Below are 16,081 nucleotides of genomic sequence, written 5' to 3' on the forward strand. Positions count from 1 at the left end.
GAGCATACATGACTACCACAACATAAATGACACCACTAAAAGGAAGTTGAATGCAAATTAAATGCAATGACTAATACTGGTTCCAAAGGACAGATGATACAACATACCTCCCTCCTCTCAATACGAGGGAAGCTATGGATGCTGACTGTTGCAAATACTGACAGATTGAGTGACTGTGCTGATTGGTTTTGCTTGACTGTTTTCTTTGTTACAGAGGAGGATTCTGGGGAGGATATCAGGAAATGACTGTGGTGTAAAAAACAAACAAACAAAACAACCCAAGTACATCAATAAATCTAAACTAAAATCTAATGTTTACTTCTCTGGGAGACTCAAACTGCTATAGATCAGTTAATAATCCAGCAATTTAAGGGCTTACTTAGATTGAAAACAATGCATTTTCACTTAGTTATACACTCAAGGGAAGAATTCATTTTGTGGCTATGTCACCATTCACACTCTATCAGAAGTTTCAATTATCCTAGTCACAAAACCTTCTCATTTAAACACCAATACTGTTCCAAGGATACCCTTTGATTGTAAGTGATACATATAATGCCACCATCTCCAAAGAATAAATACTAGAGGTGACCCCAAGGGCAAAAGAGATAAAGAATTAATAAAAATATACTTCAGCACACTACTAACAAGGACTTTCTCACAAGTAGTAGTAGTGTAAGGAAATATGAACTGTCTGAAAAAGAAGTAGGTTTGTCACATAGTGAGAACAAGAGATAAAAGACAGACAGCCATGTTGTACTGTAACCTACTGAAATACTATGAAACCTAAAGGAAAACCTCTTGCACATTAAATAGACCCTCTTCTTGGTGGAAAGAAATAAGAGTCTAACAAGTCTAAAAGGTTCAGAAGGTATGATTAGGTTCCAAAGAGCAGCCACACTGATAAAATCACAGATATAGTGAAGTGTTTAATTATGTCAGTTATAAAATATAACACAGACAACAAAAGGTCCAGAATATCAAGGGAAATAATGAAAAGCAATGCAGGGGAAGGTATCCCAGTCATTCCAGATCTTAACTTGTATTATAAAACAGCAATCATCAAAACTACTTGCTACTAGCTAAGAAACAGAGTGGTAGATTAGTGGAACAGGTTAAGTATGCAAGACACAGTAGTCAATGACTGCAGTAATCTATTATCTGATAAAACCCAAAGACCCCAGCTTCTGGGATAAGAACTCACTCTTTAACAAAAACTGCTGGGAAAACTGGAAAAAAGTCTGACAGAAACTAGGCATAGATCAAAATCTCACACCATATACCAAAATAAAGTCAAAATGCATTCATGATTTAGATATAAAGGCTGATACTGTAAGCAAACTGAGAGCAAGGAATAGTTTACTATCAGATTTACGGAGAACAGAAGAATTTATGATCAAACAGGAGATAGAGAACATTATATGAAAAGCAAAATGGATAACTTTGATCACATCAAACTGAAAAGATTTTGCACAAACAAAGCCAATGCAACCAAGATTAGGAGGGAAGCAGTAAACTGGGAAAGATTTTTTACAACCAGTGTTCTCTGATAAGGGCCTCATTTCTAAAATATATAGAGAACTAAGTCAAATTTATAAGAACACAAGTCATTCTCCAATTGATAAATAGTCAAAGGATATCAACAGGCAGTTCTCAGATGAAGAAATTAAGGCCATCTATATCATATGAAAAAATGCTCTAAATCACTATTGATTGGAGAAATGCAAGTCAAAACAACTCTGAGGTACCACATCACACCTATCAGATTGGCCAACATGACAAAACAGGAAAATGACAAATGTTGGAGAAGACAGTGGGAAAATTGGAACACTAATGCATTGTTGGTGGAGTTGTGAAATGATCCAACCGTTTTGGAGAACAATTTGGAACTATGCCCAAAGGACTAGAAAAATGTGCATACCCTTTGACCCAGCATTTATAGCACTTCTAGGGCTATATCCGAGAGAGATCATACAAATGGGAAAAGGACCCACGTGTAGCTTTTTTTTGTGATGGCAAAGAATTGGAAATTGAGAGGATACCCATCAAATGGGGAATGGCTGAACAAGTTGTGGTATATGAATGTAATGGAATACTACTGTGCTATAAGAAATGATGAACAGTCTGACTTCAGAAAAACCTGGAAAGATTTGTATGGTCTGATGCTGAGTGAAGTGAGCAGAACCAAGAGAACGTTGTACACAGTAACAGCCACGCTGTGCGATGAGTAATATTGATAGACTTAACCCTTCTCAGCTACACAAGGATCTAAGATATCTCCAAAGGCCTCAGGATGGAAAATGCTATCCACAAAGAAGAAAGAACTATGGAGTTTGAATGCAGATCGAAGCATACTATTTGTTATTTTTTTCCTTCTGTTGTGCTTTGTTTCCTCTTTTTGGTGGTTCCTCCTATTGGTTCTAATTCTTACTTATAACATCACTAATGTTAAAATATGTTTAATAGGAATGTATATGTATAGCCTATATCAGATTGTGCGCCGTCTTGGGGAGGTAGGTGAGAGAGAGGGAGAAAAATTTAAAACTCAAAAGCTTACAGAAGTGATTGTTGATCATTCAAAATAATTTAATTAAAAAAAAAAATAAAAATGCAACATAGGTAATCCAAAACGTATTTACACACACACACACACACACACACACACACACACACACACACACACACTCTGTCCTGGATAGCCCCAAGAGCTTCATTTTCAGCACTCTCTTCTCTTTCTTTCTTCACTCCTTAGAGACCCTATCATTATTTAAACCCACCCCCAACTTCACCCAACTAAGATGTGTACTTGATATCCCAAATTGGAACTCTGAATACATTTCCTACAGATACACAAATAAATCATCATATTATGACTCACCAAATAAACATGGCTCATACTGGTTTTTGTTACTAACATGTATAAGAGAAGTTTTCACATTGAAACCACCTACTCAGCCTAGTTTAAGTTCTCTAGGCCTCAGTTTCCTCAGCTGTAAAATGAAGGGAGATAATTAAAGTTTTTTCAGGCACTAAATCCAATGAGTCAGGAACACTGCTAAAAGAGATCTGATAGGTTAAAGGAGAGACTACTTTCCACAAGAAAGCCGAAACTGTTTTTCTCCTTTGAAAAATAAAATGAGAAAATACTACTGTGCTATAAGAAATGATGAACAGGCTGACTTCAGAAAAACCTGGAAAGACTTGTATGGTCTGATGCTGAGTGAAGTGAGCAGAACCAAGAGAACATTGTACACAATCACAGCCACGTAGCATGATGACTAATATTGATAAACTTAACCCTTCCTGGCAATACAAGGATCTAAGACATTTCCAGAGGTTTTGTGGTGGAAACTGCTATCCGCACCCAAAGAAAGAACTATGGAAGCCAAATTGCTAATTTTTTTCTCTTCTGTTGAGTTTTGTTTCCTCTTTCTGATGGTTCCTCCTATTAGTTTTAATTTCTACTTAAAACATCACTAATGTGAAAATATGTTTAATATGAATGTACATGTATAGCCTGTATCAGATTATGCGCTGTCTTGGAGGGTGGTGGGGAGGAAGGGGGAGAAAAATTTTAAACTCAAAAGCATATGGAAATGATTATTGATAAATCAAAATAAATTAATTTAAAAAAAGAAAAAGAAAATGAGAAGACATCAAGAATTCCTCTATCTTCAAACTTTAGATGATCAAAATAATTTTCAAAACAATGTCTCAATATCTATCCACATTTTTTAACACTGAGATTTAATTTTTTTCATTTTTAAAGAGCAGCATTAGTCAATTACATCTAAAGCACACAAGGATAAGGCTCTAACAATAAAGTTTTTTTTTGAGTAGCTGCTCACACAAAGGTTTTTACCTTTTAACTACCAATAAAGGATCGATTTACATAAAAATAAATATGATTTTTATAAGGTAGGATTAAGTGGTCTGTGGGTTTTTTTTTAAATGCCATAAGACAGAGGTCATCACAAAGAGGTCAAATTGGTTCTACAACTTAATTTGGCTTCACAGTGTTATATCCTTTGTTAAAAAAAAAAAAATCAACATTCTAAATCATAACTGATAATCTTTGAGTCATAAGCCAGAAAGGCATAAAAGGGACTATTAGAAGTATTTGTTTGGAAACTGTCTGAATATCATGAGGTTTCAGGCAAGTAATTTTGTGTTCTGATTTAGAGAGACTGATTTCATAGGGTCCCTAACACTTGAATGACATGTAATTTATAAACATATTTGCCTGTGATTGCAAAAAGACATACATTTTCATAAGCAGTAGGAAATTAAGCTTGTGACTATCTAGTATTTAGGAAGAGAGAGACGTAAAACAGGTCAGTGAATCTATTTACTTTATATTTATAACTATAGGTAATGCACAAGGAAAAGATGCTACTTTAAGTTTCAAGAAAGTAAGGTCAATCTTTTAGGTGCTTCTACTTCCTGTTCTTCTGTTTTTTCCCTTCTCAATTCCTATAGAATTCCAGCCTTCCCAAAAATAAAAAATTGATCCTGATATTATAGGATTAATAATTAGTAATATAATAGAATGAATAATATTATATAAACTTCTCTTCCCCTGTCCTTCTGTACTCCTATCTCAAACCTAATTGAAAACAACAGGTTACAACTCATAACTTTCTGCTCAAAAAAAATGAATAAGCACATTAGCCAGAAGACAAGATGTACTACCAAGTCATGGATAGGGTGCTGGACATGGAAATCAGGAAGATGTTCAAACTTCACCTCAAAACAGCTTCTAGATATGTGACCTTGGACAAGTCAATGAACCTCTCTAAGCTTCAGCTTCTTAATCTAAGGCCTCTAAGGGCCTTTCCAGCTCTGTTTGGCTTTGTACTCCAATATCTAGCACAGTGTTGGCACACTGTGAGCATTTAACAAATGCTTGTTAACTAAATCTATAACTCTATGATCTTATAGCTTTTACTTACAATTATTTAAGTAATAATGATCTTTTTATCCAGACTTAGAAAACTACAAGACATTCTAAGACACCCTCAACTCTCCCAAAATATTACCACCCTTAATTCAAAGAGTGGCCTTGGCAAATACATTTAACCAACTAAACACAAATATATTGCAGATGATTAATTATGAATATTAATTATAAAATCTGCTCATCATGTAAACCGACTCAACTACTTAAATAAAACTGCTTGATAGCAAGTCAAGTAAAACTGGTAATAAGAGATCAAGTTGCTCTTTACAGTAATCAGTTATCTATATTTATCAATCCAGCAACTAATCTAGCTAATGTACTTTAAAAATTATTTAAAGCATATTTTTAAAGTAGTACTTACATTTATCTGCAATTTCATCAAAAACTGCACCAGCCTTCTGTTCAAACTGTTCAAAAAAAACAAAAAAGAAAACAGAAATCATGTTTTTTGGCATCATCCACCCCCAAGGGTTGTCTTTTTCAACCCAAATGTGTAAAAATACACAATAACCAATATATATGGTTATTTAAAAAACTAATGAGAAATATCTGAAGGGGAAACATAATCATAGTACCCAATTCCTTATCACTAAAATAACATATCCTCTCAGTGAAAAACTATTAATTATAAAAGCCTAAATGATACCTAATGTCATACCTGCTTATTTCAAACAGAGCAATAAAAGTTAAAAGGGAACCTAGGTTAAAGAAAACAGATTTATGCAACTCCCAAATATTCATAAGAGTTCAAAATAATGCTCCGAAAAATATGCACAAAGAACCATACTTAGGACCACTTTATGATTTTTTAGGATGACCAATTTTAACAAAATGGAAATATTACCCTTCATTTCTACTACATCATTCTCTAAACCAAATCTTACCTCCAGCATTCTGGAACCTGATATACACTAGAACTGATAACACAATTAATTAACAGCAGAAATTTATTTTAAATATTCATAATAATCTTGGGAGGGGGGAATTCATGAAGTGACCTTGAACAAGTCGTTTCTCTCAGTCTCAGTTTTCATATCTGTAAAATGAGGGGATTCTACTAAATGGTCTCTAAGATACCTTCTAGATAATTACCTATGTCAACCAAATAAGAATTATTATTATGAAATGTTTTAAAAATTATTCAGTGGTTGCGTGGAAACCCATTTAATCTATTAAATTTATTTCAGTAGCCAAAAATATTTTCTAAGACTTTATTCTATGCCCATTTCAGTGCCAAGCACACTTTGCTTTGATGCTATACTAAAAATGACTTAGTAACTTGAATTCTATTATAAAAATTTACTATTGGCCCATCCCTGGTTCTTACATTAAACAAGCCCTCCCCCCAAACCATGTTTCTAACTAACATCCCTTGACAGCTAAGATAATTATTCTTCTTTAATCTTTTCAACTGCTACTATACACACTGAGTAAGCATAACAGATTTACAACTAAGAAGCTCCTTAGTGCAACCTTGTAATTTTACAAATGAGGAGACTTGAGGTACAGAAAGGATAAGTGACTTGCTCAATGTAACAGGTATAAGTGGTACAGCTAAGGTTCAAACTCAGGCCCAAGTTCAGTGCCCCTTCTAAGGTTTAAAGATTTATCTGCTTTAAACTTGCACGATTTTATACTTCAAATTCAAGGCCAGGTTTTGGTCAGTGAATGTTCTATGTCAATACACTACAGCTTTTACGCTGTATTTAATCAAAGTTGCTTAGTATCCAAAACACTCCTGAGGATAAACCAAGCACTTTAGGAGGTATATTATAGTTAGTAAAAATATCTAATTTACCACAGCAATTTAGATTATTTAGAAAAATGGCTTAATTCAAATATAATTGAATTGATTGTCATAGAATCTCAAAACATACAAGCAATTATAGGAAAGCTAGACAGTTAAATCAAGAGTAAGTTGTTGTTACAGTCTATGCCTATCTGTAAGTATCTCTGAGAAAGAGCATATAAAACTAAGTATTTGGTTTTTTAAAAAAATAAAGATATTATAAAATTTGTCTTGGTTAAAAGTGTTTTCAAAATACAAATCTCCTCCTATTCATCCCCAAACTACAATTCAACTCTGTTAACCTATGTATTTAATCACATACTACCATAATAACAGCTTACATTTATGTAGTGCTTTACAGCTATACAAACTGCTTTGTCAACATCCTATCTTTTGATCCTTATAACCCTGGATAGCACATAGTACAAAAGTTAACAATTGTTCAACAAGCATGTATTAAGGGCTTGCTCTGTGCCAGGCATTGTGCTAAGTTCTGGGGACACAAAGAAAGATAAAAACAGTCACTTCTCTTAAGGAGGTCACTTTCCAATAGGAAGAAACAATCAATCAACTATTATTTATTAAGCAACTACTATCTGGGGATACAAGTACAAAGACTAAGATAGGAGTCAACAAACAGATATGAAAAAACTTACACAATACGCAGTAGTAAATGATCATAGCAATCTAATGCTTGACAAACCCAAAGATCCAAGATTTGGGGACCAAAAAAAAAACCACTGACAAAGAGTGCAGGGAAAACTGGAAAGCAGTCTGGCAGAAACTAAGTATAGAACAATATCTCACACTGTCATACCAAGATAATGTCAAAATGGGTACATGATTTAGACATAAAGGATGGTATCATAAACTAATTAGGGAAGCATGGAATATTTTATCTGCCAGATTTATGGATAAGGGAAGAACTTATGACCAAACATGAAAAATAGAACATTACAGGACGCCAAATGAATAATTCTGACTACATCAAACTAAAAAGTTTTTGCACAAACAAAACCAATGCAGCGAAGATTAGAAGGGAAGTGGAAAACTGCGGTAAATATTTTTATACCAAGTATCTCTGATAAAGGCCTCATTTTTCAAATACATAGAGGACTGAGTCAAATTTATAAAAATGTCATTCCGCAATTGATAAGTGGTCAAAGGATATGAAGAAGAAATCAAAGCTATCTAGTCATATGAAAAAAATGCTCAAAATCACTTTTGATTAGAAAAATGCAAATTAAAACAATTCTGAGGTACCACCTCATACTTATCAGATTGGCTAATATGACAGAAAAGTAAAGTGATAAATGTTGGAGTGGATGTGAAAAATAGGGACACTAATGCATTGTTGGTGGTGCCGTAAATTCAGCTTGGGAGAGCAATTTGGAATTATGCTATAAAACTGTGCATGTGCTTTGACCCAGGAATATCATTATTATGTCTGTATCCCAATGAGATAAAAGAAAATAGGAAAGGATCTAGATGTACAAAAATATTTTAGCAGCTCTTTTGTGGTGGCAAAGAACTGGAAGCTGAAGGGATGCCTATCAATTGGGGAATGGCTTAACAAGTTGTGGTATATGATTGTGATGGAATATTATTCCGCTATAAGAAATGATAAGCAAGCAGGATGCTTTCTGAAAAGCCTGGGCAGACTTGAACTGATGCAAAGTGAAAGGAGCAGAACCATATGAACCCTGTTCCTGTACAGTAACAGAAATACTGAATGATGACCCACTCTCTATGACCTAGTTATTCTCAGCAATACAATGATCCAAAACAATTCCGAAGGACTTATCATGAAAAATGCTACCTACCTCCAAATAAAAAACTAAGTCTGAATAAGATTGAAGGGTACTTTTTTACTTTATTATTTTTGGGTTTTTTGGTCTGTGTTTTCTTTTACAACATTGATAAAATGGAAATGTTTTCCAAGACCGAACTTGTATAATCTGTATGAAACTGCTTGCCTTCTCAAGGAGAGAATTTAGAACTCAAAATTTTAAAAGACAAATGTTAAAAATTTTTGTTTACAAGTAATTGGGAAAAAAATAAAAAATTAAATGTAAAAAATCTTATCCATCTTAATAAATATGAAGCAAATAAGCACAAATATATACAAAGTGGTACTATAGGGTAGTTGGAAAGGGAAGTTACTGTCAGGAGTTTGAAAATCAGCAAAGGCTTTGTGAAAAAGGTGATGCTTGAGCAGCATCTTAAAAAAAGAACTCCATAAAGCAGACATGACTAGTTTCATCCACATTTTACAGATTAGGAAACTGAGGCTCAGAAAGATTAAGTCACTTATCAAATCACAAGACAACTAGTAAACAGAAGACGAGATATTAAAAATCCAGTCTTCTGATGTTCATTACAGCATACTGCCTCTTTACTACTATGTATGTGGGCACTGCAGGGAACAAAAAGAATAAACATGCTGCTCCCAAAGAGTTTGCAGTCTAGAACATGCCAACATGCCACTTATCTTACCATCATAAGGAACAGAAATTACTTTATAATACTACCCACATAAGTGATCAATGTTTGATGAAATAAATACCAAAACCTTCTAACCACTTTAGAAGGAATTTTTTTTTTCCTAAAGAGAAAAGGAATCTGGTAGTATACTGAAAAGAACAGTAAACTTTTAGACCCAGAAGATCTGGGTTAGTAAGTACTAACAATGTACAAATAACTTACCCTTGCCAAGTTTCAATCTATAAATGACTTCATGCATTTATAAATCCTTAGGTCTGTCTACACAATGTTCTCAGCATTGAGATGCTATGCTTTTTGAGTTCTTATGTCTGTTGCATGCTTTTTCTGTCTGTCCTTCACTGTCACTCCTGCTGTTATGTTCTTGCCTCTAATACTGGAGACATTTTGAAGCTGAAAGGGTCATAAAAACCAGTTTATTAATTTTACAGATGAGAAGCTTAATGCCCAGATGTTAGGTGATTTACCTAACGTGATATAGATAAGTAGTGGTATAACTGAAATTAAAAGTCATTTTTCTGAATCCCACAGAGCACTACATCTACTACCTTAGCTGCTTCTAAGTGACTTTGGGTTTAGAAACTAGATAAACCAATTTTGGGGAAATATGTTTGAAACAAAATTTAATAGGCTGTCTGGGTAACCAACTGAGGCTCTCCTGTGATCACAGATGGTCACCTATGACATTTCTTTGGGCTCTTCAGAGGCCCTTCCAATTCCTTCCTTGTTCTTGACTGTATGCCAGAGTCAAGATTGCCCGAGAGATAACCACTAGATGAAAAAGATAATACTGTATACATAAAAAAGCAATGTCAGAAAAGACAGATGCCAAACGAATGACACAGACAGTAAGGGCTATGGGAATCAGTGACTACAGGGATTAATAAGAGCTGGAGAGGTCAAGGAAGGTTTTAACATCCAGCCTTGGTGACTTTGTTTTTAGCTGCCCCTACTGCCTGAAATGAATTCTATCTCTTAGAAATCTTTACTTCTTTTAAGGCTCAATTCATGCTCTACCTTCTACAGGAAACCATTCTCTACCTCCCTAGCAGTAAAGTGCTGTTTTCATCCTTAAATCATCATGTATATATTTATCTCTTTACATGTAGTTTCCTCTAATAGAATGTAAGCTCAAGGGCAAAGTCTATTTTTCATTTTGTTTTTTGTCTTTGTATCCACAATGTCTTGCTTAATACATTTTTTGGATTAGATGGAAGGAAATGAGCTAATTAAGCTTCAAAATATGGGCATGATAACCAAACAGGTTAGGGGAAAGGGGGAACATTCCAGGCTAGAGGAAAAACATATGTCAGACGGGAGGTAATTTAGAAAGTATATGGCACAGTCAAGGAATACCTGAACTCTATCTAAAGAGGTTAATTCATATAAAGGATAGTTGAAAAGTCATGGTCAGAACCATGAATACATATGTGTGAAGAAGTTTTAGTTGGGAAATTAAGCCCAGAGCCACTGAAGATTTTGCAAAGGGAACAGACCAATGACAAAGGGTAGTATCAGGGATAATTAAACAGGTGGCATAGTAAATGTAGGAGCTTACAAGGCCTAAATTAGGATTTTGAAAGCAAAGATAGAATGAAAAATATATATTTAAAGTGGACATTTCAAAGAAAATTATCAAAGTGACTTTATGAGTGACTGAATATGTGAGGCAAGGGTACACAAAGAATAAAGCACAACATGTTTCTGCGCCTGGACCAATAAAAGGATGCCTATATCACTGACGAATGGAGTCAATTCTTCTATAATGCTTGTTTTGAAAATGAGAACCTGCTACAACTCAAGTGATGTATTAGGGGAGAAATCTGAGTATTAACACAAATTTTGCTTCATTTGCTTCTCAATTTTTTCAAGAACACAGAAAACTGAATTGCTTCATAACTCATAAGTTGCAATCCTCCTTTTTTCATAAGAAAACCAGGGTAAAACATTTTCAGGGTAAAATGCCATATTCATTGTAAAGCTTCTGATGTAGTAGGAGCTAGACAGAGGAGGGCTTGTCTCTACAAACACACTACTCCTCCCTCGTTTTTCTTCCTTCTTCCACCTTTCCTAAAGTTTCAGGTAGATGAGGCCCAGTCTCCCCAGTAGCCCTTGACTTTAACAGCCCAGACCCTCTGAGAACTGGGGTAGATGACAAGCAGCAGCCCAAGGAAGACATCTTCATTATTTTATTATAATATTTACTATTTCCCAACCATTCAACGTGTAAAAAGCTGTGTTACTATTTTTATTAGGTTCCTCTCTTTTTTATGTGTGACTTAAAACAATGTTTTTGAGTGTTGTGGCCCAACCCCATTTTTTCCTTAAGCCCTGTGATTTTTATTGTTCAATTTTGCATAGTATGATGATTTTTAGGAATGCATATGCCCCATTATAGTTGTACTGATCGTAGCGCAGTCAAGAAAGCAGCTTGTTTTCTTAGGAGTAGAAGGGTAGGATACCCTCCTAAATTCTGCAATCCAATAATTAGCTGGAATTCTCTATTAACAGGCATTTTTGAACCTATACAATTATAAAAGAAGCTCAAACAATAATCCCTATAATTCCAAGGTGTTATGATAATCTCAATGAAAACATAGTTGAATTATGTTGATGATAGTTTCAATGTTTAGCTTATTTTATTGTATCCTAATTCTCTGAAAAGGGATACTTCACAATGTCTATCTGAGAAACTCTATACAACTTGAATATTTTGTTAAACAAAACAACTTATTTCCTAACCATGCTGGTTACCAAATAATCTATTAAGCAAAGATCATTTTAATCAAAAGATATAACAAATGTTAAAAATTTCAACACAGTCTAAGAAGGTAGTAACTTGTCAATGTGTGAAATGTTTTCTTTAAAGTGTTGTAAAAGGTCATAACAGATGACACAAAGTTTGAGCTGCTGAAAGGGGTAGTCTAAGACTTAAAAGTATCCAGAAATCATTCCTCATGCAATTGCAATTGTGATAAGATTCAGGACTAACAGTAAAACATTTAAGACAGATTTTTGCTTATGAGGTTCTTACAGATTTGTCATACAAGTTCTGAAACAGATAGTTGAAACCACTGTACAGAAAGAATATAAAAACATTTTCATCAGAATTAATCTGTTATAAATTGAATTTGTCATATACTTAAAATGAAAAACCAAGCTATAAGTAATAAAGACTCAGAGTTTTCATGTAAAATTCCCTTTTACTCACTCTACTTTGTATATAGAGATGCTTCTTTTATTGGTGTTTGTTAAGTTTAGAATAGAAAAAATAAAATATTCAAAAATTAATTATTAGAAGCCTAGGCTTAAAAAAAAAAAAGCAACTCCTTAATAAATAAATAAAATCATTCCATTTTCTGTCACATAGGCAAACTGGGTCTGGGAAAAAAAAGGAATATACAAGAAATAGCTCACTTATTAAAAATATATATAGACATAAAGAGATAAACAAAGAATAGAATACAAAAAGCTGAAGTACATGCCTATAAATAGGTATCTCTCTTACAAATGCATCTAGGGAGAAACATGATGTAGTGAAAAGTGCACTGGACTTGTAAAATCCTTGGCTCAGTTACATACTAGCTTTACAACTTAATCTCCCGGATCCTTAGTTTCCTAATCTGTAAAATAGAAGCATCAAGATTTGTAAAATAGAAGTATCTGTATCATGTATTCAAAGTACATTATAAATATTTTAGAAGACTTTGTAAGTGTAAGCTGCTATTACTACTGACTTCTGAGAGAAAAAAAAAATTTTTTTTGAAGGAAAAAGTCTTCCAGACTAGTGTTTCAAAATCTTAATGAGATGTTTATTTTCCATCACAAAACAAATAAGATACACTGTTTCCCCTTTTATTCCAGAAAAAGTCTTAATTTCAGCTGTAATTAAATGGCTAAATAGTTTCTGGATTAATTTATAAATTATTTTCTTCATTAAAACTATGCAAACTGCAATTATTTACTTGCACTTTAACAGAAAAAAAAACCATGAAACATAACTATATTTTTATATGTAAATCACTCAATATTTATTAGTCTAATGTCTATCAGTTTTTTAATGGTATACAACATACCCACCAGCCAATAAACATAACCAATTAGGAAAGTCAACAAATGCACACAAAGTATCCTATGTTACTTATATCAATAAATCATTCCAAGGATCTGTGAGGTCAACAAAAGATTCTCCCTTCACCAAGACAGCAATCCCTGGACATGCCAGATGATCAAAGTTCATGACCTTGCAACTAATCAGGTGTTGAGGCTCTCTACAAACTTAAGCTAATATGGTTCTTGGAAAACAGGCACAGCTTATCACTATCAATAATAAAATACATAAAAAAGTAAAAAGCCAAGATTCCTCTTAAAAAAATGAGACGAGAATAACCTTTTTAAAAATGTTTTTTTCAGTCTCTAAGACCTTTAAAAAGTCATTTAATTATAGGTTCATTGGTTAAAATATTGTGAGCAAATGCAGGTAGCAGAAAAGGATGCAACTTTGATCTTAAAAATACATACACATTCCTAAAAGCATTTTGAAAAAAAAATTACCTTGATTTTTATACATCTTTTCCAATTAGGGAAACTCAGAAAATTACAAATTTAACATGTAAACCACATTAAATCAGAAATCTGCATCAGAAGAAATTAAACTCTTATATAACATTTTTAAAAATGCCAATTAAACAAAGTAGCGAAGTTCTGCCACTGTTTGTCTCTCCTATGCTAAGTAGAAATCAATGTTATCAGCTTGGCCTCAAAATGGGGGCAACTGTTACATGTCATCTTTCCCCCCTTCTTTGTAGGCTCTGAGACTACAGCTGTAGTACAAGGCATTATCATATTAGACTTTCTTGATATGTCATTGAGATGTGCCAAATTTTTTTCTTACTCTTGAAAGATTTTTATTAGACAGGATGTAACAGTTCTGATATAGGGTAAAGGGAAGGAATATAGTAGGAAACAGGTGATCTAAAAAAAATTATATCAGTACAAAGTAATTTTTTTAAAACACAGAAATGATCTATTCACTAAGCAAGTTAATCCATGAGGCTGTCTCAGCTGCAAGGTGCTATATGTACCTCAAAGAAATAAAATGCTATTTCTTTTTCTAAATTCTTTCACATTAGCCTCCTATCAATCAACCTAAATTAGTGAAGTGTCAATGTAGAAACATAGAATGGATCTAGGTATCAAAGGTCACAAAAAGAGGACTGTGATAACACATTAACTATGCAAAAGAAATATTTAAGCCAAAATGCAATACTGGCCTTAGCATACATATCTCACTGGCACTGAGAGTACACAAATTATATTTAACTTAATCATGTCTTTTGCTTTGTTTTTAAACCATCTGAGCTAATTATGTGTAACATTTTTGTTGCACAACTGAAGAAACACCAACTGATGAATTGATGAATGTCATGTTTTTTGGCATGTTCTCACACTGTATTTTGATTGTCAACACAGTCTAACTAAATAACCTAAGGTTATGACCCATAAGTCCCTATGTTTTGTTTTAAAATATTAAGACCCTGAGAAGTTTATTATTGTCTTTTTGGATAGTATGGAAAATGCTAGAAAAAAATTTCACACAAGACTTTTTTATTGTGAATTCACAATCAAGTAAGATGGATGGTTTCATGTAAGTAGTATAATAAAAGGACTGAACACATGCAAATGCAGAACTTTATTACATACAACTCCTTTTAAAGATAAAATAAACAACAGTAATTTTAAAAGCTGGCTTACTTATCTGTGATTCCTTCTGGCTATTCTTTTGTTTTCTTTTTCACATTGGGGGGAAAAAAGCTTCAAACACCTCTTTTCTTCTCTTCATTTTTTGATCATCCTATCACTATTCCCCTTCTCCATCCTATTCCCACCACTGCTAAGGTAAAAAAAAAAAATCCTTATAACAAATATACATGGTCAAGTAAAATAAAATCCTACACTGACTATGTCCAAGAACAGATTTCTTCTTCTGCATCTTGGGTCTATCATCCATCTATCATCCATCAGGAGGTAGGTACTATTCATCATCAGACTTCTGGAATCCTGATTAATCACTGAATTTATCCACATTCTTAAGTCTTTCAAAGTTTTGTTTTTGTTTTTGTTTTTAAACGTCTGCTCACTTCATTCTCCCTCAGTTCATGCAGGTCTTCTCAGTTTTCTCTGAAAACCATCTCTTTCATTATTGATAAGGAACACCACCATTCCATCACAAAACCATAATTTGTTCAGCCATTTCCCAATTAATGAACATCACTTTAGATACTAGTCTTCAGCAATACAAAGAGATATTATTAATAATATTATTAATATTTTCGTGTATATTGGTCCTTTTCTACTTTCTCTGATCACTTTGGAGCATAGGTCTAAGCAGTATCACTGGATCAAAAAGTATGTACAGGTTAGTGATTTTTGGGCCATAGTTACAGAATGCTTTCAAAAATGGCTAGAGCAATTCACAGCTCCACCAACAGTGCCCCAGTGTGTCCAGTTTCCTTCAGCTCCCTGAACAATGATCATTTTCTACTTCTGTCCTCTTTCTGAAACTGATAGTTGTAAGGTAGAATCTCAGAATTGTTTTAATTTGCATTCCTTTAATTAAGAATGATTTGAAGCACTTTTTTCATATCACTTGGATTTTTTTCCTTTGAGAACTGCTTGTTCATACCCTTGGAGTATTTATGTAGAGAATGGCTGTCATTCTTACATATCTAAATAAGTTCCTCAGGTAATCTTGGCTATCAAACCTTCACAGAAATTTGTTTCAAAATTTGTCCCAGTTGCCTGTTTCCTTACTAATTTTAGCTTTATTG

At 33.6% G+C, this 16,081-nt stretch overlaps 1 protein-coding gene across 7 annotated transcripts in view; it reads right to left on the reverse strand.

Annotated features, from left to right (window-relative positions):
• Positions 1-16,081, reverse strand: part of ZMYM4 (zinc finger MYM-type containing 4) — a 132,502-nt gene that overhangs the window by 90,504 nt on the left and 25,917 nt on the right. For all 7 annotated transcript variants that reach the window (XM_027864441.1, XM_027864440.1, XM_027864443.1 and 4 more), the window contains one exon: positions 5,322-5,367. In XM_027864441.1, coding sequence (XP_027720242.1) covers positions 5,322-5,367 — 46 coding nt within the window. Of the gene's footprint in view, positions 1-5,321; positions 5,368-16,081 lie in introns of those variants that run through there.

This window comes from Vombatus ursinus, unplaced genomic scaffold, assembly GCF_900497805.2.
Source record: "Vombatus ursinus unplaced genomic scaffold, bare-nosed wombat genome assembly UNPS02014775.1, whole genome shotgun sequence".
NCBI lineage: Eukaryota > Metazoa > Chordata > Mammalia > Diprotodontia > Vombatidae > Vombatus > Vombatus ursinus.